Here is a 23017-nt window from a genome sequence, read left to right on the forward strand (position 1 = left end):
TTTTGGACCCTTTGGGCCCCTTTTTCCTAAACTGTTGGGACCAAAACTCCCAAAATCAATACCAACCTTCCTTTTATGGTCATAAGCCTTGTGTTTAAATTTCATAGATTTGTATTTACTTATACTAACATTATAGTGCGAAAACCAAGAAAAATGCTTATTTGGGTCCCTTTTTGGCCCCTAATTCCTAATCTGTTGGGTCCTAAACTCCCAAAATAAATACCAACCTTCCTTTTGTGGTCATAAACATTGTGTTTAAATTTCATAGATTTCCATTTACTTAACCTAAGGTTATTGTGCAAAAACCAAGAAAAATGCTTATTTGGGCCCTTTATGGCCCCTTATTCCTAAACTATTGAAACCAAAACTCCCAAAATCAATCCCAATCTTTCTTTTGTGGTCATAAACCTTGTGTCAAAATTTCATAGATTTCTATTAACTTAAACTAAAGTTATGGTGCAAAAACCAAGAAAATGCTTATTTGGGCCCTTTTTGGCCCCTTATTCCTAAAATGTTGGGACCAAAACTCCCAAAATCAATACCAACCTTCCTTTTATGGTCATAAACCTTGTGTTAAAATTTCATAGATTTCTATTCACTTTTACTAAAGTTAGAGTGCGAAAACTAAAAGTATTCGGACGACGGACGACGACGACGACGACGACGACGACGCAGACGCCAACGTGATAGCAATATACGACGAAAATTTTTTCAAAATTTGCGGTCGTATAAAAACTATGACAAAAAAGAACAAACGTATCACATAACACTAAAGAAAACAAATCAATACTCCAACCTTAATGCTTCAAGACTTCATAAAGACAGTTTTATACAATATGAATAAACTTGGAATAAAAATAATGGCAATAAAGACATTTTTTTCAAATATACAAATATAATAATGAAAATTTGACACTTAAATAAAATGTAATTCTAATTATAATTTGTACAATATTAAAATATATCACAGTATGCTTCAATATGGGGTATATAATGTTCAGCACTAAATGGATGGCAAATGTTCTATTGGATGGATACGACTTATGGATCTACTCAATAATGTAATAAAAGAGGACGGATATAAAGAATAGATATGAGGTCCTATTCTGTTAGGCAACAATTGTCAGTTTTATGGGACTGTGCTAAATGTTAAAATATAATAAATGCCGCGTTGGAGGTATGAGATTGAAACACAATGGTCTCTAGACCTTAAGAATTTATCTTGGGTTATTTTAAAATTATTCTGTGACTGCTGTAAAAAAAAGTTTAAATCAGAAAATATTATCCCCTGATTTTTCAATATCTTCGTAAATGATGTTAAATTACTGTTAGTGCTAGAACCTACTGTCTGTTCGTTAATAACTTTTTCATGTGAAAACTACCTATTAAAACTTCCAGTTTGTGATTAAAACCTTAGTTAATATATAAGTATATAGATTTCTTATTGTGGCACTTCGGAATAAATCAGTTTTCAGTCTATAACTAGGCTGATAACAAAAAACTTAAATTATAAAACTTTGAAAAAGGTTACATAAAAGATAATTTCTCCACCCAGACAATACTATAACTATAAATAGATCTCTACTGTCTATATATTGTACATATATATATATATATATAAATATACATTAATAAATATTTAAATATATTCTTGCAAGATTTTCTGCTCTAATGTAGAACAATTTACTGTCATTGAATATTGGAACAGATTTATTTTTTTATCTCTTCACTTTTTTTATGTACCTTGCAAAATTTGTGAATGTTGAAAATATTTATCCCTATTCAGTTTCACTACATAAAAAAATTTTAAAATTTAAAATTTTATAAATAACTATTTTAATTTTCTTGTACGAAAATTTCAAGAAAAAAGTTCATACCAAACAGGAATTATTTTTGTCTGTCTGCACTTAAATCTAGTAGGTCTATTCATTGGTAAACCATACATCATGTTGTACATCAGATGGTTTGACAAATACAAAGTTATGCATAATTTTATATTGCTCTCCTTTGCTTTTTATAAAATAAAATATAGAACAAATATTTAATATAGATTTTTTTATAAACTATGAACAAGTAAAACAGTATATTATTAAGCCTTCTGAGGGACTGATTCCATGTTAGATCTCATCATGGCTATATTTTTCTTTTCCTGTTCATGTCTTTGTTGAAGTTTCTTTAGATCTACAACATCAACATTTTGTGTACTATGTGTTGGTGACTTTGACCCAGTAGATCCTGCCTTAACAATGGGAGATAACTGTGAAGCAACTTCATAAGAATTGTATTGTGTTGGACGAGCTTTCACTGCTGGCTTTGGAACATTCTTTGCATAATCAAGGGCCTACAAATAGAAATCAATTATAGATTATAATAATGAAATTTCTGGCATATATTTTAAGTTCATGAGGGGTTAATTTCCTATTTGCAGTCTTCACGACGAGTGGCAGCCCAGGCAGCCCAGGCTGGTAAAATTGCTCTCGGGCCTGTAAAAATCAGACCTACAAGCCAACAGAATCTAACTAAAAAATTTCAAAAATTGAGCTGCGGGCCTGTAGTTCAGCGTGAAGACTGTATTTGCTTAAAAATAGAAAGTATTTGTGGACTAATGATTTTTTTATTTTGTGAGGCATATTTGTTAATGTATAAATGTAAAATTTTCAACTAAAATAAATTCTGATTGAATATTTTTATTTACAGTGGCACCCAAATCCATTAAATGTTCAATGAAAAGTATCAATAAATCTTTATGTGATTATTATTTATTTAATCTATCAGTATTGATATTTTTTACTTCAATTCTATGTGTATTATATCAAATACAGACTATCTGAAGGCAAACAAATAAAATTCTTTCATTTTTTATCCAGAATTTATAATATATATCGTACCAATTTGACATGTATATAGTGAACACTAATTTTGACACTTATCCTGTAATTTTTTTATCAAAGCTACGTACATGCTTCAACTACTTAATATGGGGACAATATGTACTATAAATTGCATTTAACAAATTCTGGTATGTATATAAGGTTGAAAGTTTATTGTATATTCCTTTATAGAGTATGTAATATATAAACGTTATTTAACAGAGTTTATGTACACATTTCAATAGTATGTAAACATTGCTCCAAAGCAAATAAGTATTCAAGGTCCCTGAGGAAATAGGTTAATTCAAGGCATGTAAAAAACTTAAAAGGTTTATACTGCTCAAAAAAATACATGTAGTTGGTAGAAAAAAGCTGGTGGGAGCCATATTTATCAGAAATCAGGCATGGGTTTTAAAGGAAATCAAAGCATTAAATTCACTTTCATTCCGTTGTTAAGCTTGTTTTCAAATAAATATGCAATTTTTCATGTTCTGCAAACAAAAAAGAAAAAAACCAGGGGTGGTAAAATGAAAATGATCAAGGACACATCATGCAATTTGTCTTTTTATATTCCCTAACAATGTACTTATTGAATGAATGTAAGGACCAAACTGGTGTTTAATGTGTTATAGGTTGGTATAGTAAAAATATGATGGGTTCCTATATAAACTGTTAACATCAGGGCTGTATAAATATTTAAAGAAATAGGGTATATGTTTATTGACAAGCGTATTTGTCAATTTTCTCGGGGTAGAGTCTATGAGGCATTTTTGTGGACCATGTCCCTGTTTTGTCATATTTTCTCAACAACAACAAATAACACAAAACCTCTCCTTGAATTTCTTATATATATGTAGCTGCAACATGGTCAAATCTGGCATGCAACCTTGCAAGGTTTGGTAGGTGACCTGATGTCTCATTTTAAGAGAACTTGTGACCTTTTGTGTTTGAATTTGACACACTGCTTGGTCACACCAATCATTGACAATTTTTACTGTATCATCATAAAACATTTCTTGTCAATAAAGCCTCTTAGTAACCAATGAATAAGTGAAGCTACTCTAAAGTGTGTCCAAATTTATATATATATATATAAAACCATGTGAATTCAAATAAGCTGGTGACAATATCAAAACAATTCCTTTTCCTTTATATTGTTGGCTTATTATTTTTTAACTCGTGAGCGAGCATAATCTAAGATTATTTGATCAGAGTTTTCTATACAGGTTGGTCAGAAAGATTTATGATCAATCATAATTATTGTGATTTTTTTTAATAACCATTTATAATAACTTTAAAGGAATTAAAAGTTGGTTAAGGACAGAAAAGGGAACAATTTTACTATTCAGATGACAATTATTTTAGGCATAAAGTAGATAATGAAACAACTTGAAACTGGTTGGAATAAACAAATTACTGCTAATAAAAAATGATTTTGATAAAAGGACAAAGTAATGCATATATGCTATGCCAAAAATTTATTAAGAAAGGTCTTTTTTTTTTCTTAGAAGGGAGAGGGAGGGTTTGAACCATAAGCTTACCCTTTTCGCCTCTAAAAAATAAATGAAAGGGTTAGTTATTACCATAAAATATAAAAAAACACAACTACACTGGACCTAAATTTACCGTTGAATAACCAGCACCTGCTATTAAACGTATGTGTCAATTCTTTCAGAATATTATAGTGAATTACGGGGAAAATATGGGTCAGATGTACAAGCTATTCCCAACAAGGAACTAATATCATTATATCAATGGATCTGTGCCTGTTCCGGTTTTTACTGACAAAGCCTACTGACTGTGGACCTTTACAAATGATTTGATTTCAAAATGATCGCTGTAGATCTTAACTATAGTAAAAAAACTGTATGCTAGTTCATAGCCAATGATTCTTGCATTCTTCTTGGCATATAAGTTTTCCAGAATTGATATTACTTAACTAATTGTCCAAGAAAATATGAAAAAAATATACTCTTGTCAAATTGTGATCCTTGTCTGAAATTTAATTCAAGGGTTTTTATCTCCCCTTATAATATTTCATGATGTGGTACTAAAGACTACCTGTAAACAGACATTTGTCATTTTGTGATAAAAATTGCATCACTGGGTGTAACAAAGTAAAATCTGGAGTAAATGAATATTCTATACTATATACATATAAAACAAAGCTGACCATAAAGTGAAGCTATAAACACAGGGTGAAGTGTCTAATACATACCTTTCTTGTATTATTTTCTTGCTTTAAAACATAAACAAAAACAACATGCAGACACTTCATACACATGCTATATGTTACTAAATTCAACCCCTATGTTACTCAATTCAACATGCTATATCCACATTAGAAATATTACTAAGGATTTTTTAAATTTTATTGTACAGATTTTCAATAAAATTCAGGATTTTCATTGTTCATGGTCGTTTTTTACTTTTTTTTACTTCTTAGTTTGAAAACTATTGTTTTTAATTTTTGCTAACCAATCATTGTGAGTGATGTCCATTTAATGAATCTCAGATATAAAATTGAGAATGGAAACAGGGAATGTGTCAATTATATGCCCATCTTATGCATATTGTAATGTTGCAAGAATAAAATGGAATTTTGAAGAATGTTTTAAACCAGAAGTCAATAGAATGGTCCTGCAGAAAACGTGGCAGGACCATATGCAAATTTGTCTTAAATTTGAGGTTTATGTTCACGAACCATTTTGTTTTTCCTAATGCATAAACAAAATTAATTTTTAAGTTGCCGATACTTTTCAGTACACTAAATGAATAAACTAACAGTGGTATGTATGACAACATAGTCAAGAATACTCTGATGTCCAACTTGTCTGGCAAAACAGTCATTAGACCTCAGAGTAATCTCTGACTAATGACAACGTAACTATGGAACTCTTAAGATTTCCAAATATCCTCTCAGTAGAAAGAGATTGGTAAGAATGGTGTTTGCACAGACAATTGTTTACACTGATTAGTGATAAGCACATGTAGTGTTAATATTAACATGTACCATGCATTTCAAGCCCTATGTAAGAAAGAGAAAATGTAAAATAAATTGCATGAAAATAATCTCTTTTGGGCCTAACACAAAAATAATACTTTTTAAGCCTTGTACAAATATTTAATTGTTTAAGAAACCAAATTTTCAACATAATAAATGGTAAGCAGTATAACTGTAACAATTTGCCTAATTACTTGGGGGATCAAATTACAGTCCTATTGTTACGCAATCCTTACTTAAATCACAATATACAAGTCATACCTATTTAAATTCAAGTATGTAATGACAATATAATTACATCTTGTTTTTCATAATTAAGACTAATGACATAATCAAATAAAGACAAACACCGAGGAGGGTTATGCATTTACTCTACACTCCTGCAATATTTGTAATTATCAACATTGACGAGAACTGACATCTTCCATTTATTTACATTACCAGACAGAAACATGAAAATGTAATTTGAAGGAAAATATTAAAGTAAAAATTAATCTTTTATACAGGCCGTTATTCAAGATATACCGGTAGTTATTTTTCGGTTAATTCATGTTTCTTGAATTTAAGCAGAAGGGAGATAATTTGAGATAATTGCATCTATAAATCAATCACTCTGCATATATCTTTTCTGTTAAATATCAAGAAATTAAAAACGCTTTAACCTAACCTCTTTCACATTGCCTTGATGAATTTAATGAAAATTTCCATTCAAAAAAAAAATTTAAGAAAATTACAGCATAATCCAACATAATATAGTTTGTTGTGCAAATTTTATAAATGAAATTGTTTTTAATTTTAAAAGTAAAATGCATAAAAACAATAGCAACTATTTAATTCTATAATCTGTGAAAACAGACCAATTGACTGAATTTTATTTAAATATTTGACCAGTCAATTTGATTCAAAACTTATTTGATTAATGAATAGTTAATTTTACTTCCACACATAATCAAACTTTACAAATAGTATTACATATCAAAGCAAACATGACATTCCATATTAATAGAACTACATTCGAATATTGATACATTCACATTCCAAATCTATAACATTTCAGCCAATATTGAGTTCATTTACATGAAGCACTTCCAACAAGCATGTTAGTATTTCTCTCCCATCATACTCACTGCTTTTTTTAGATTTTTACTCGTAATAAAGTACGGATCTTTTAATTTGTCTGCAGGGATTTTTTCCTACACAAAATAAGTGCTCACATATTATTTTTGAAAATAGAAAAGAAAAATTTCAGAGGTATAACTTTTATATGATATTTTTTTAATTCCTGAATGAAGAAAACATCAACGAATTTTCACTCAGTTAAAACAATTAATATTTATATTTTCCCTAAACCATTTTCCTTTCCTAAATGTATGATGTTTTGCGCTAAATAAAAAATAAGATTTGTAGGAATGAAAATCTGTATTAAGTTCTTAATTTTTAATTCCCACATACCGTTACATGCATTGTTATATTAGCTCATATAGTTTAGTTTTGCCAAATCAGAAAATTGGTGAAAAGTATGAAATGATGATTCCAATAAGTATAATGCTATGATTCATATTTTTCTCACTCTTCCAGATTAAACATTGTTGGTGGATTACATGTACAGACCAAAAGAGTCTTAAACCTTGTATCACTCACTGAAAGTTTACTGTGCAAATAGAAAAAAACACAAAAATTTCAGATAGACTGCAACAGGAGTTGTGATACGATTATCTAGTCACACATTAAATATTTATTAAGAAATTTACTTACTGCCTTTCGTTTACTTTTTTCTGATTCCTCTACCTGAGGGTCTTTACGTGTATATTTGTTGGTTGGTTTCTTATCATGTAAGTCATGTTTATTTTTTTCCATTACCATTCTTGCATACTCAAACTGTTTATGCCTCTTCTCAAGCTGAAAATTATCAACAAAGAGTTTTCATATGAGAAACATTATAGTCTAAAGGATAGTTGTCAATACAATTAAATACAATTACAATAGGCAGATAGCTAATTAAAATTAAGATTTTAATATTAATAACTAATAATGTCTGAAGTTCCTATTCATTAAATACGAATTAAGAAAAATGTAAAACATTTAAAATTCACTTTGAAAAATGGAAGAATTAACAGTAGATCTGCACCAAAGAATAACTAAAAATGTTTAAATTTTTTATGAAGTGTCAAAGGTTTTTCCACCTGACAAGTCCTATGTAATTCGGTAAGATTTAAAACACTTTGTAAAAGTATTCAGTGTTCAAATCTTTTAAACAACTCGGTCGAACTGTATAAAAAAGTTAAAAATATTTAAAATATTAAAAGCATTTCTGTTACTTTTTATAGATAATCAGCAACTCATTTCACAAAAACAAATCCTATGAGTCATAAACATAACAGTATAACTTAGAATCAATTATTATCGTCTTCTGGTTTTATGTAAAAAAGTCTTAAGTATGTTAATCTTTTAACACAATTTATATTTGAGCTGCGTTTGATAAAAATCAACCTCATACAAGTACACATATACATGTACTGTGGATTCATTATTATTCGTTGGATACCAATTTTCGTTGGTTTTGTGGGTACAGGTGAACCACGAAATTTAATATTCAATGAATAACATATTTTCAATAGGCTAGTTTTGTATACAGATTTTGGCAAAACCACGAAATCAAATATCCATGAAAATGTAAGTTTTCAGCAATCCACGATAATTGATACCCACGAAAATAAATGAATCCACTGAATAAGTTTTTTTATAATATAATAAAACACCAATATTTCATACCTTATCCTTGTATGTTTCATTATCCAGGTCAGGTCCAAGGGTTCCTCTATTTAGTCGAACCTCCTTCTGCATCTTTTTAAAGTCTCTAACTGTATAAACTTGGTACCATGGTTCCTGGTTTTGATCTTTCTGCTTATTTTCCTGGTACATAGAAGCATACCCTCCTTTTTCAACAATAACAGGAACAGTTAGCTCATCACGAATCGGTATTGGTGGAATTTTAGCATAAGGATTTGGTGACAGATTTAATTCTGCCATTAATGCCTCCTCTTGCTTAAGTAGTGCCTCTTCATCGATGCCGTCATAATCATTCCCTCTGTAAGCTTCTGTCTGTAGTGGTTGCTGGGGAGGTGGCTGATCCTTAAATATGTATGTATATATATTTATAAATTTATAACTTCAAATTCTTCAATAAATATAAATTATTTGAATGCTTTAAAATGTATAAAAATTCTATTTTTACACTAGACTATGAATTTGTAAGTAGGTATTTTCAAATATAAACTATAAACTATTTCAATATCAACTTCCAATAAATCTATAATAACATTTGTAGTCTAACACAATAAAGTATGTTATATATAAACATCATTTAAAAAGAAATGCTAATAACTTTTCAAGAAGTAATTGTAAAGGAGACCACATATTCTCAATTTTAATTGTAATTTTTTCAAATCTTTTTTTATCTTTTAGTGTTGTTAATTTGGTTTAATTGTTATCTTAATATTGCAGTCTGCACCAAAAACTTTTTCATCTACTAGTCCTGACACTAAATATCAAAACTTGTCCCTATATGACTATAGAAAATTTTCAAAATTTTCACTAGTCCAAATCAATATTTACTAGTCTGGGGCATCGGACTAGTGGCTAACGGTGCAGACTGATATTGATTTGTTTGTCAGATGGTTTGATTAAATGTTGGTGTGTAGCACCACTGTCAGCATGGTGAGAAATAGGAGAACTCAGAGAGGACCACCAAACTTTGGTATGATAAAACAGCTGGTTCATTCTCGGTAGATAAATTGAATGTCTATTTTATACACCTCAATAGAAGACTTTCAAACAATACTAATATTATGTACAATACAAAAAGTTCCTTCACCTTTTACAATTATCCACTAATTAGGTAAAATAATTGATCGTCTAATATTACAGGGATAACCTTAATATTTATAGATTTCAATAAAAGAACAATTTGGATAAAGATCAAGATTGTCTCAAGATTATTGAAATGACAATGAATAATTTCAGAACCTTTAAAACTTAATTCTATCTTGTTTAATATGATACAAATATATACTTGTCTTATCATATTTTAAACACAAGGCCAAAATACATATGAAAAGCACCCCAGGTGTTCTTGGTCAAATTATTTTCATGTTTAATATCAAAGATTTTTTAGTTGAGTATGAGTCTATTAATTATTTTCTACCGATTTAAGGTTTCTTTGATGTCATGACTTTCAGCCCAGCAGAATATGGTTTTCTGAATATGTCTGCTTTGTCATTGTTCAAAATCAAAGCCAATACACAGCTAACATTAGTAACTTTGAAAACATTGAATTTTGCAAGTTGAAGAAGGATTTTATTTGGTGGGAGTACATGTCCTTCATAAGTGGACCACAAGAAAATAGTGTGTTTGCAATGCAGTCTAAAATGATAATTAATTGATCACTGGCATGGTAAAGACTGCAGTTCTTAATATCTTCTGAAAAAATTTAAGGTATAAAATTCATGTTAAAATAATGCTATTTAGATGCAAAATGAATTTGTCTTATCATTTGCTTAGGACCCCAATCCCTTTAAAAATCTCCGTACTCTGGGGCTCTGGCAACTGAGACTGACAATTATAACACCTATTATCAGGAAGTACAGCAATCTAGATCATCAAATTTCTATCAATAAACACATAGTAAACTTATTCAAACTAGTCCTGTCTTATATCTTTAATTTGTTCAAATAAATTTCAGTAGAGATTAACTAGTATTAATGAAGAAAGGTATTTGAACCATTGTTCAAGTATTGATTTACATAAATAATATTGGCAAACACTTCACTGAAATAGTAACTAAATATCATAAGAGAAAACATATCCTTACGTTTAAACTTGTATTGGTTTAAAAGATATTCTTTTAAATTCCTGAAGGCTTAAATGTTTTCTTGTTGTCTGGGCTTCATTGAATCATATCAAAAACACAACTAGAATTTCATATTTGTAGTTTTTTAAAATAGGTTATAATTATACAAAATGGGTCTTGAATAAAAAAACATAAGGTCCTTTTTTACAATGAACATTAATAGCTTTTGTATTTACTTTCAATTCAACTCCAAATGTTTAAATGAATAAAGATTTAAATTAAAAAGTTTAAATGTGTCTATTGAAATAGTATCAATTCAAATTGAAACAAGAACTTGATGTCTTGTTTGTTAGGTTTCTTTGTGAATACAAATTTGTTTTGCACAGATGGGATTGGTGGCTTTCTAGATATGTTGCAAGACTAATTAATGTTATTAGGTCCAGTGTACCACTTCTTGTGATATATTTCATGTAGAACTATATCTTAAAACCAATTTTTTGGTTAGTTCTATAACTTCTGGTTGGAATTTTATGAACTTAGTACTAATAGAAACGAAATTGTTTCAAATTCTCACACTGGTTAGGCACATCTTATAAACACTCATATATCCTTGTATTATACATGTACTTCCAAAATGACCAACCTTAAGAATGAGACGCACAGTTCAGATGCTTGTATCAATTTAAGTTTTGAATAGATTTATTAATAGATATCTAATAAGACTTCTGCATCAATATGCTATTATTTGGTATAACCAAAATCAGGCAAATTTTGGTGCCAAATTTGTAGTCAAGAAAAGCTATAAAAAGAGTTCAAATAACAAAAGATGAAAAACTTAAGCGCTTGATGTGATTTACATATAGTAATGTATAAATGGTATGGTGACATTAATTTTTAACATTATTTTCAACACGAACACATAAAACATTATATCAATATGTACAAGATTGAAAATGAAAGGATATGGTGCGTCAATAAAGATCTCCTACAATTTGAAAATAACTGTATACCAAAGTTTTGTATTCATAGAAAGTATGGTCACTTAGGAAGTAAAACATTATATAAAATTGTTTTAAAAAAACTCTTGATTAATAATAAATTTATCTATACAGACATTAATTTACAGCATATTAATTTTAAAACTATATATATGCCTACGGGTAATAATTGTATATGTTTATTTAAAAAATGCACTATACTAACTTAATATTTAGATTTCATCCCATTATTTTATTTCATGCAGTACTATTACAATAACACCATGCAGATGGATAATCATGCAATGACATACCAAGCTTAATATGTATACAAACTAGGACTGACATTATAACTTATTCAGCCAGAAATTTTAATTGCTAAAAGTGTCTTTTCACCAAAAAGAAAATGTCATCAAAAGATATCTGCCAATTTCCAAGTACACTGCAATTAGTGTTTTCAAATGTTTTCCACATCTCTTTGTCACCTGCCCAGTTTTAAAGCTTGTATTAAGTCCCCAAAAATATTGTTCTATTAATTTTCATGTCTATAACCTAACACAATATTGACATTTCTTATGCAGACATTTTTTATCCAGAGATTTTTTATCCAGAGATTTTAGGTTAAGCAATGTCAAGCTCAGAACACTTTCTTATATTGTCTACTAAAATTATTTTAGAAATTAAAATCTTAAGACTTAAAGTTGCCTACCCATTTTTTTCTGCCCAGATGCCTAATGGAAACATCAGAAGATGTAGCAGACCTTTTTTTGTTTGTTTATTAACCCTAAATGTCTTTTGTTTGTTAACTTGTGTTTTGAAGTTCCTGTTTCATTGCATTTCCTTCTTGCTTGTGTTTTAATATAACTCAAGAGTTTCTATAATAAGCTTTGAAGCTTTCTGATACATATTAAGTAAGAAAATTTCAAAAGAGAGAAGCAAGCACTTATCTTCCTAGCGATAAAACTTTTGAAGTCAAAAATTTAGAAAAGAGAAAAGCAATTTCATGTATAAGCTATGGAATTTTCTGTCTTTGGCTTTAATTCTTGGCAGCTATGTATCATAACTTATTAAACTATATTTAGGGACTAAAAACAACTATTCTAAAATATTATAGACCTGCTTTTTTTAATGGTAATGTAGGATATTAAAAGGTCTGTGTATACTTTGCAATAATTTATTGATTTGAGCAAAAAAAAATCATATATTTGTTCTGTGAATTGTTATATTGTTTGGAAACGGTCCATTGCTTTTAACAGCCACAACAACGGAACCTTCCCAAGAGACTGAAAGAAGTTTAATTGCAGGATAAGACATTAATTGATAGCAATCATCATAGATTTTACACAACAACATAAAAGACGTGACAAAACATACTATCAAACTTTAATGACTTTATTGATTAAGTATTTGTTTAGGAACACTTAAATGAAAACCCAATTAAATAATTCAAGCTACAGCAATCTCAACAAAGCATATTAGAAAAAAATCTCTTTTTAATAAATGGTTGCTAAGTAGGTTTTTTTACTACAACATGCTAAGCTCCTGGAAGCCATTAGTCTTGTTTATAACTGAAAAGACAACCTACCCAGTATCCCATATAACCTGTACTGAACTAAAGAATAGAAATATATAAATGACACTCATAGAATGTATAAAGAAAAATTAAATCTGCTTAGTATATATAACCTTCAATATTTCAAGAGTTTTATAATATATTGTAAATGTTTTTGATAACAATTCTACAACTAGCAATAGACTTTTATAAATAATCCCAAATGAAGATTATTTGATAGTTGTCTATCATAAACTTATTTAGTAATTTATAAAGAAATTTACAACTATAATATTATTACATAGTTCTTTGGACTGAATACCATGAATACAGAGATTTTATTTCAATATAAAACTCAATTAATATTTTTACTTTGCCATTATATGAATAAAAAGAGTGATAGCCATTTCATCATTCACACAATCAAGACTTATTTACTTCCTTCACTTGCTTTCTTCTTAAATTATACCAATAGCTATATAAATAAAGAGATGTGGTATGATTGCCATTGAGACAACTATCCACTAGAGACTAGATGACGCAGATGTTAGCAACTGTCTTTAGCTTGTCTTTTAGATAGAATAAAATGTTCATAATACATGTAGTATACATTAAAGGAATAAAACCAAACTGAGCATTGTATAAACTGAATGATATATCATAAAAATAATGACAGTTGCATGGTATATTTCAACTCTCCTACTTCTTTGTCATAATAAGTACCATTTATATCGATTATCATTCAGTTTATGGAGCTGCTGTCCCTTGCAATTAGTTTTCCTTTCACTATGAACAAGACTGGTATATTGAAGCAGGAAAATTACTTTGGAAAAGAGATTTATTTGAAAACAAAAATTTTAACAGATTAGATGATAAGCATGAGAATTTTCAAAAATGAAATATGTTTTGCAAAATCTAACATACTGAGAACAATAAAATTTAATAACAAGATTTTTTTATTGAACAAACACTTTTTGTTCGATATTCTCAACGTCAATTTTTCTTTTTAATGCACTACAAACAATAATTTTGTAATAAAAAAAACAAACTTTCTATAAATTGTTATTTTACTGCCCTGCAATAGTTTCAGCCTCCAGAGAAGTGTGTTTTAATAAATTACTATTTTTCTTTTGCACTTAATTCATTGGAGAAGTTCTGCCTTAGACTAATTTCTTAACTTCTCTTGTTATTGAAATGTAATGTGACTTAACCCTTTCCTCCATTGAAATTTTTTTTTTGCATACTTGATTCGCATAGGATTTTTTTAATAAAATGCTGAACATATGCTTTAAAGTATTAAGGCATTGCGAAAAACAACTATTTCATCAAATAAATTTAAGTCGGATATTCCTATGGTATTCCTTTTCATATTGGATACAAATTTTATTAAGTCAACTGCAGACACTTTGTAGTCAAAGAATTTCAACTGAGGTACTACACAGGCGTCGAAAGGCGTCATTATGGAGGAAAGGTGCACTATAAACAGAAGGATTCCATTAAATTAATGAGTCCTTATAATAGTATAAAATTAAATCAAGCATTAAACAATAATAACAAGATTTAGAAGATTAACTCAGATATTTAATACAAATTTAATCCAATACGTCCCTGACCTTTGCTTCTACATGCTTATGGTGCTTCTAAACTTTGGTCATAGGCCAAAATTATAAAATTGTTAAAGACTTGAACAATCAAAATAATGAAATTAAGAATTTCGAAATTATGCCGTCAAGTAGGTGAATGGAGAAAATTTATTGGATAATTATATCTATGAAAAAGTAATGAAACTATTTCTTTGATTTTCAGATTGAATAGTACAATTTGAGCAAGGCGAGGCACCTAATACATCCACCATGACAACTCAGAAAACACCAAATGAACTTGTCAAATTATGATAAGATTTCCTTGCAATAAATTTGTTGATACAATCAAAGACCAAACAAAAAAGAAAGCATATAACTTAATAAACTACAATATACATCTATTCATAACTTTTTTCTTGTGTTTAATGTCAACACCTATATAAGTGGATCACTTTAATACCTAACAACAAAGAGCCTAGTTATCTTCACTTCAAATATTTTGTTAGTGTTAAATTCACTATGGAAGACTGTTTGGTATGAAAACATCCAAAAACAGATCTGAGGTTTTTAAACATTTTAATATCTTAACAGATATTTTATAGGTAATCAATTAAATTTAATTACATTATAGTAACTATGAAATGGTATCAATATTAACCTATATAATAAGGTATACTTTTTTAAAGAAATATCAATACAATGTGATCTAATACACTTCCAAAAAATCAAAACATCAGTTTATAACAGCTAACCTGTCATGCAAGTAATTAGTAATAACAGTTTTTCTTTCTTTCTTTTTTTTTTGAGTATTTTTTTTTAGAATTCATGAAAAAAGTTCTTAACACATAACACATCAGCATTGCTTCATTGCTGCTTCTGACATTGAAAATGAAAGAGGAAAAGATGCCACACCAATGCTTACATCATCTTACATAAACTGTATAAGAAATATCTATCTAATACTTTATACTATATCTTCTGTTAAATTACTTTTCATGTTTTTTAACTTAGCCTACTTTTTATGTTTTATATACTTTTTTTTAAAGTTTTTGCTTTAAATTAAGATTTAATTCTCATCTAAAATCTTTTATATTGACCAGTCATTTCCTTACATATCAACATACAAATGTACATGTGTGTACAATGTAACATTACGATTGAGTTTTTTTTCAAAATTTGTATTTTTTTTATTAACTTTTAATATGCATGTTTTAACTAAAATTCTATTGAACTAACCTGATATTGCCTATTGTATTGGTTATCTGCTGGATACTGCCGACTTCCTTGACTTATCGGTGACTGATGAGAATGGTTGTCACTCGGTGGGCTCTGATACCGGCTTTCTGTTTGATCTCCTCCCCCTCCACGATTTGAAGGTTGATACTGGACACCAACTGGACGTCTGTCACCCGTTTGTTTCTGTCTGACTTCAGCTTGAACATTAAATGGAGGCTCTGATCCTGGGGCATCATCAGGATGAGATTTCACTCTTCGTTGAAACGTCGGACTTAATACTTTTAAGTTAATGTCAACACTTATTTTTTGTCCATCATCTGTCATAATTTCAGTTTTAATCGGCTTTAATTCGATTGGTTTTTTATATGAATCTGTGTCTCTATATACTGGGGACTGTGTTGGCTCCTCCCTTGAAACTTGTGGCTTGTAACCTAAAGGTTCTAGATACTGATTACGTGTTGGGGTGCCATACATTCTACCTTGACCTTGTTGAATCTGACCTTGACTTGTAGTCTGAAGGTGACCATCACTTGGATACTTTTGAAGACCTCTAGATTTTTTAACAGAACCAGATGCAGTAGTTTTACCACCCTTGTGTTTAGCCAACTGTGCTGACCTTTTGGCCCATACTCCCTCAGCCCCTTGATCTGCATTGCCACGTAACTCTGTCAGAGGTGGTCGTTTTTCCTCATTTGGCAATGGAATTGTTCGTTTATGTTTTTTGCCTTGTTTCTTGGGATGAATAAATATGTCACTAAGTTTACTTTCTGCTTCCTTTTCTTTCTCTTTTAATGTTTTATAACTTTTACTTGGAGGAAGTCCATATGTAAATTTGTTTTCTTCTACATAATCAACTCTTGGCTCTTTTGGATGAAGTAGTTCCATCCTAGCGGTATCCATATCTTCTTCATATTCAGGTTTTTCCTCCCTTTGACTTAAATACTTTTCGTTTTCACCACGACCTTGACCAAAAGGATTTGGAGGGGGATTTCCCCAGTTCCCATATCCTTCTTGGTCTAATGAGTCTCTAGCAAAATTAGACTGATCATTATATCCATTTTCATCTAATGAATCTCTATATTGTTCATCTAATGGAATGCGAGGTATAACAACTTCAGAGTCATGTATTTGATTGTTTTCCAATCTGTGCCGTAAATCTTCTTGATATTCTGTTTCACGTTGTAGGTCATCATCACCTCTTTCATCTCCATTCCTGTATCGAGACGGAGAAGCTCCCCTCCTATCATAATACTGATCATCCTGTCTTCTTGAATATTGATCATCAGGTCTTTGCGACTCTTGATCATTGGGTCTTCGTGAATATTGATCATCCTGTCTTCGTGAATACTGATCACCTTGCTGTCTATCATACTGATCATCTTGTCTCCGTGAATATTGATCGTTTTGCCTGCGTGAATTTCTTTCTTGTTCCTGTGAATATCCATCTTGTTCTCTAGAATGTCTATCTTGATCACGAGCATATCCACCTTGATTTTGGGAATAACCTTCAGATTCTCTTCCTTGACCTCCTTGATTTCGTGCATATCCTGTTTGATTCTGAGCATATCCACCTTGATTTCTAGAGTATCCTTCTGGTTCTTGAGAGTAACCTCCTGGATTCCTAGAATAACCTTCTTGATCATCAACATTACGATCTTCATAACGATTATCATTACGAGCATTATAAACGTCACGAGAGTCACGCACATTACTGTAACCATTAGAATTATTTGAGTAGCCATTTTGATTTCTCTCTTGTCTATAACCACTATCCTGATCCTGGGATCTTCCGTAACTCCTTGAATCCATCTGATCACTTTGTCTGTATCTATCACTTGTATTTCTACTATTATAAGAATTAGAATATCCTTCAGTTGCTTGTATTTCTGCTCTTAATCGAGCTGCTTCTTCATTCATTGCCTCTCTTTCTTGTTTATATCTATTTCCTTGCTCTTCAATTCTACGAACTTGGTCCTCTAAATCTTCATTCATATCATCAATACGACTTTCAACAAAACGAAATTCGTCCTCTTCTTCTCTTGTAAACGTAGGAGAATCAATATATATCTTTTTAACAGCTCTTCCAGAACCACTTTTTGCACTGTTGTTTTGATCTGCACGGGCAGACCCAGATCTTATTGTTTGTGATAATGATACAGATGGAATATCTGATTCAAACTGATGTGTATGGTCAGGTGATAAGTTTGATGTCCTTCCAGAGTTAAAATCTAAAGAATCTTGAAATTTTTGTGGAGTTGCAGGATGTGGTGTTGGGACTCGTTCACGTGGTGTGTCCCAGTCTTCAGTTCCACGACCTTCAGTATGACTATGATAATCACTTATAACAGGCTCTTTAAATGATACAGCACTTTTCCGCTGGTCAAATTTTTTTGTTTCAGAAAGGTTATCTTGATTCACATCCTCTATATCATTACTTGCCAAATCGTAATTAATATTAGATGGAGGAGGTATACCGTTGTCACTTACTACAGATTCGTTCCTATCAAACTGTGGTGCTGGGACACCTGTAGCACTAGTTGCAGACACTGTTCGCTGACTATTTCTGGAGTTGGCTCTAAACCTAGAAGATTCAGCAGATGTTATTACAGGTACATGTTTAGTAACAGGTGAAGGCACTCTATATGTTTGTCTACCAGAGTCAGGTGCAGATTGTAAATAGCTAGTGGTATCTGGCACTAGTCCAGAATCAACGTCAAGACTATCAGCTTCAATCCCTTCACCACCTTGTGCAAATGGCAACTCACTAACAGACCGAGCTTCCAAAAATGGGTGCTGTTGAGAAGAAGAAGTGCTTATATTTTTAAGTCTACTAGAGCTGTAACTCACACCACTAGGTGTTTTATTTTGCTCTCTTGATGGAGATTTTTCAAATAAAGGACTTTCAACTCTATCAATCTTTAAATAATCAATTTTGGATGGGGTATTTTTACCCGAAATATTTTCTTGTGGCTTTATAGATTCAGAACTTGGCAATCTATCTGTATTTTGAATCTCAAGATTATTATCACTGTCAGTATTCAGAATATTTTCCACTTCTTTTTTTGTTGGTGAATTAGTTTTTGGCAATGTTTGATCAAAGTCTGGGCTTTTAATATTATCTACATCGAAAGTCAGAGATTCTTCAACATTGCCCCAAGAACTGTTGTTAGAATTTTCTTTTTGTTTTTCAGCCTTATCACTTTTTGCAGAATATCTTGAATCAGGCTGCTTTTCTGAATTGCTTGTCTGTGAAAATCTAGAGTCAGCTCTATTATCAATGTCCAATTTCAGAGGACTATTTTTCAAAGAATAACGTGAATCTGGCCTATTGTCAGTTTTTGCTTGTTCTGAATTATTTTTCTCTGAATATCTTGAATCAGGTCTATTTTCTTTATCTCCTTTTTCAGAAAAACGTGAGTTTGGTCTATTTTTGACACTATTTTCTGGGGTTGCAGTGCTATTTGATTTTACATTAGTAGAAGCGTGTGGCGTATGTACAGGTGATGTGTGCTCAGCGGCTACGAACCTTGTGTCAGTTAGTGAATCACTTGTCAAAAGTTTGACTAAAGCAGGATTTTCTGTTTTTCTCCTCCCCGAAGCAGTTGAACGTGCAGATACTCTAGAAGTTCCACTCATATTACCTTTCGGCAAACTCCATTTTGACCATAGGCCATTCCTAATTGTGCATTAACAATTATAAATTGGGCAAACAATTCTGAAAAATAAAAAATAAAATCATAAAATTAAGAATGGAAATGGGTAATGTGTCAAGAGCAGAAAACAACATATTTACATAGGATCTAGCTAGGGTAATTTTTGGTAATTAATCACATGTTAAAATTGATAGAATGTTATTTGTTATTTATCATAATTTCTATTGCACTGTTTGTACTTGGAGTTGTAATTTAATCAATTCCAGCATAAAATATCCTGTAATTAGTTTTATTCCATTCAATTTCATTGATTCTATTTGGGATATCAGTAAAGTTTAAATCCTTCTTTTTAAATGCTTGCATGTAAACATAGCCTCCACTGCAAGGAGTTTCTCCATTGTCATGATTGTGAAACAGTATATTTATGTGAATTATATTTTCATTTAATTTGTTATTGTTGAAAAACTAGAAAAGCTATTCATTTAATTTGTTATTGTTGAAAAACTAGAAAAGCTAAAGATATGATTTGAAGACATTTAAAAAAAAAATTGCCAGACTTGTTACAGTTAAGATGAGAAGAAGTATAACTGTTTTAATTTAAAACATAAGATAGTCATGCCGCTATAAATGATTTACAAAGTATTTTGATTCTAATGAATAAGAACTTATATTTACTTCACTGCATCTGAATATCAAAAAACTTATGCATGTTGCAATTTATAATTCCAAAGATAAAACAAATAGAAATAGGAGAAATATAGGTCTACGAAATTATAGAATACGTCTTTAAAAAGTATGTCTCATACTGAGACTTTCAATGCAGGGGAGACAATAAAAAACATCGAAACAATATACATTTTGTAATGCATAAAGAAAACAAAGGAAAAATCTATAGTTACAAACTTTGCTTCTTTTTCCAATCTATTAAAGTCATTTACAATAATTAATGCATTTCTGAACTATGTACATGTAAGCAGTGTTTTCCTAAGAGCATTTTAGCATAATGGCAATGTCATACAATACATTGTTTTATCTGAAGTTATTATTCTATACATTGTGTTCATAATGGATGTGATGCTATAAGTTCTAGAAACAAGATTGTTTTTTTTAAATGCTGTGTTAACCAGGATGCTTTATAAAATGCGTACGGAGAACACATTATGTACAAATAATATAAGTTCATAATGCAACAATACCATAAATCCTTCTGTGCACTAAACTAAAACAAAAACATGAACTACTTCATGTTATATAGACAATGAAAAAGTTATTTTAGCAAAGACAAAAATTGTTTAAAATTTATTTTATATACATTTTGTATCTTTACCATGTTTACAGTACCTGAGATATTAAAGTTTGAATATAAGTACTATCATGACTATTCTTGGGAAATTTGATAACCAATAAACAAGCAAAGTTTTCCTTCATACTATATCAACTTTCTCATCATATGGATGATCACCATAATAAGAAGATAAAATGGATTTTGTTTGTACAAAAAATATTTTAAGATTGTGGTTTCTCATTATTATTATTATCATTATATTGATGTTTTGGGACTTTCCTGGTATGGAATTTGCACCATATAGATACCGCACATACATTTGTATATATGGGAAACACAAAAATTTAATAATTAATAAAGAATGGTTAAAATCTGTTATAAAACAGAGATTGTTAGATTAATATCTTCAGAATTGAAATTCCCTCATTCAAAATTCGACAAAAGGTATTAAACTACACAATGTGAAAGGAGGGGGGGTACAAGTCAAATCGGCACCTATCGAAAAAGGGTACTTTCATAATGTATAACGATAAAATGTTTGCCAAATGGCGCAAGCCCAACAGTAATTTTTAGTGTATGACAATAAATGTACATTTTCTTTTTGATAATAAAAATATATAAATATCAACTGATTATTTTCAGACATCATACAAATCACAATAAGGATATTTTGAAGAATCACGGAAACTGTTACACGGAAAAGACCATTTGACACTTGATGGTAAAGGACATTAAAACCCTCTCATATGATCATTTTACCTCTATTAGGAAGTTTTGAACATCAATAGGATCTTAGCATTTATCTTGAATGGTTTGGTCAATAAATCGTATATTGGGGAGATTTATCTACACAGCAGCTACTATTAGAAACAATGCTTAATATATATATAATACACAAATTTCAGACAAGAGATATAAATCAAATGCAAACATTTTTGAAGTATACATTAACTAGAATATTGGCATTATTGCGGTAACTAAACCATGTCAACAAAACACAAAATGAACTGGTCTATTTTAAATGTGTCAGAGCAGCTGAATATAAAAAGCTGAGACTTGAAGCTTTATATCATACCTTTATCTTTGCAAAAATAACACACACACAAACAAACAAACAAAAACAATCCTTGTAAATCAACGGTTGACTTGATCAGTTCTCATATTCCAATGCGTGTGGTGTCACGGCCAGATTAGAAATGTCCCACAATGCATCCATATTATTTACATGTCACCATAGTTTCCACGAACGATAACCCTCGAAGAGCAAGTGCTCGAAGTGTCACTTTTTCATGGTTTATCTGAAATATTAATTTTAAGGATTTGTTTTTGATCGGTTATTTATTTTTTGTAAACTAAGAGGACAGATTATTCATTTTATGCACTATTGAAGCAAGATTTTTCATTTTCATTAAAGCAAGGGGCTGATTATTCATTTTCACAACTATATTTATGATATTCGAAAACATACAATTTTTAAATGATTTGTTTATTATAAATAATACATGTATAGTCAAGTCATTATGTACCATTTTAATCAGAATTAATCATCATCTTCTGCAGAAATGAATCTTTTATATTCCCAACTGCATATATACATGTATTGCATACATACATAGTATTAACGTTTGGTTGTAACACCTCTTTTAAAAGTATTGGCAAACATATTTCGCCGAGCGGAGCGAGGCAAATTTTTTTTTAAAGGGTTTTAGAGTCACTGAAAGCCCAAGAAGCTATAGAACAAATGATGCAAAATCATGCTTTCTGAGTGTTCCGAAGACCCTTTCATAATCTGAAAATGCAAGTTTTGTATTAATAATTTTTTGACAATATTTTGGTCTCAAAGCAAAATGTATAAATTCAGTTAAGACTGAAGTTTCTAGGGACAACATCAAAAGCCCAATGTGCATGATAAAGTAAAAATGGAATTCACATAGTTAAGTCTGTGGCTGCTGTTTTTTTTTTTTTTTTTTTAAACTCATGATCAAGTTCATAACAAAATTACTACATT

At 30.1% G+C, this 23017-nt stretch overlaps 1 protein-coding gene across 7 annotated transcripts; it reads right to left on the bottom strand.

The window, feature by feature from the left end:
• Positions 1–735: 735 nt before the first annotated feature.
• On the bottom strand, positions 736–22241 carry LOC143080683 (uncharacterized). 7 transcript variants are annotated; one of them, XM_076256667.1, is made up of 9 exons: positions 22085–22215; positions 20628–20645; positions 19713–19786; positions 16072–18652; positions 13286–13312; positions 8647–9006; positions 7630–7773; positions 7002–7067; positions 736–2341 (listed from the first exon to the last, which is right to left on the bottom strand). In XM_076256667.1, the coding sequence occupies exons 3-9, from the start codon at positions 19736–19738 to the stop codon at positions 2090–2092; spliced, it is 3456 nt and encodes a 1151-aa protein (XP_076112782.1). In that variant the 5' UTR covers positions 19739–19786; positions 20628–20645; positions 22085–22215; the 3' UTR covers positions 736–2089. The 7 variants fall into 7 exon arrangements, with proteins under 7 accessions (XP_076112782.1, XP_076112781.1, XP_076112780.1 ...); XM_076256666.1 differs by lacking the exon at positions 20628–20645 and having other exon boundaries at positions 22085–22241; XM_076256665.1 differs by lacking the exon at positions 20628–20645 and having other exon boundaries at positions 19598–19786; positions 22085–22241.
• Between the last annotated feature and the right edge of the window lie 776 nt (positions 22242–23017).

This window comes from Mytilus galloprovincialis, chromosome 6 (assembly GCF_965363235.1).
Source record: "Mytilus galloprovincialis chromosome 6, xbMytGall1.hap1.1, whole genome shotgun sequence".
Lineage (NCBI taxonomy): Eukaryota > Metazoa > Mollusca > Bivalvia > Mytilida > Mytilidae > Mytilus > Mytilus galloprovincialis.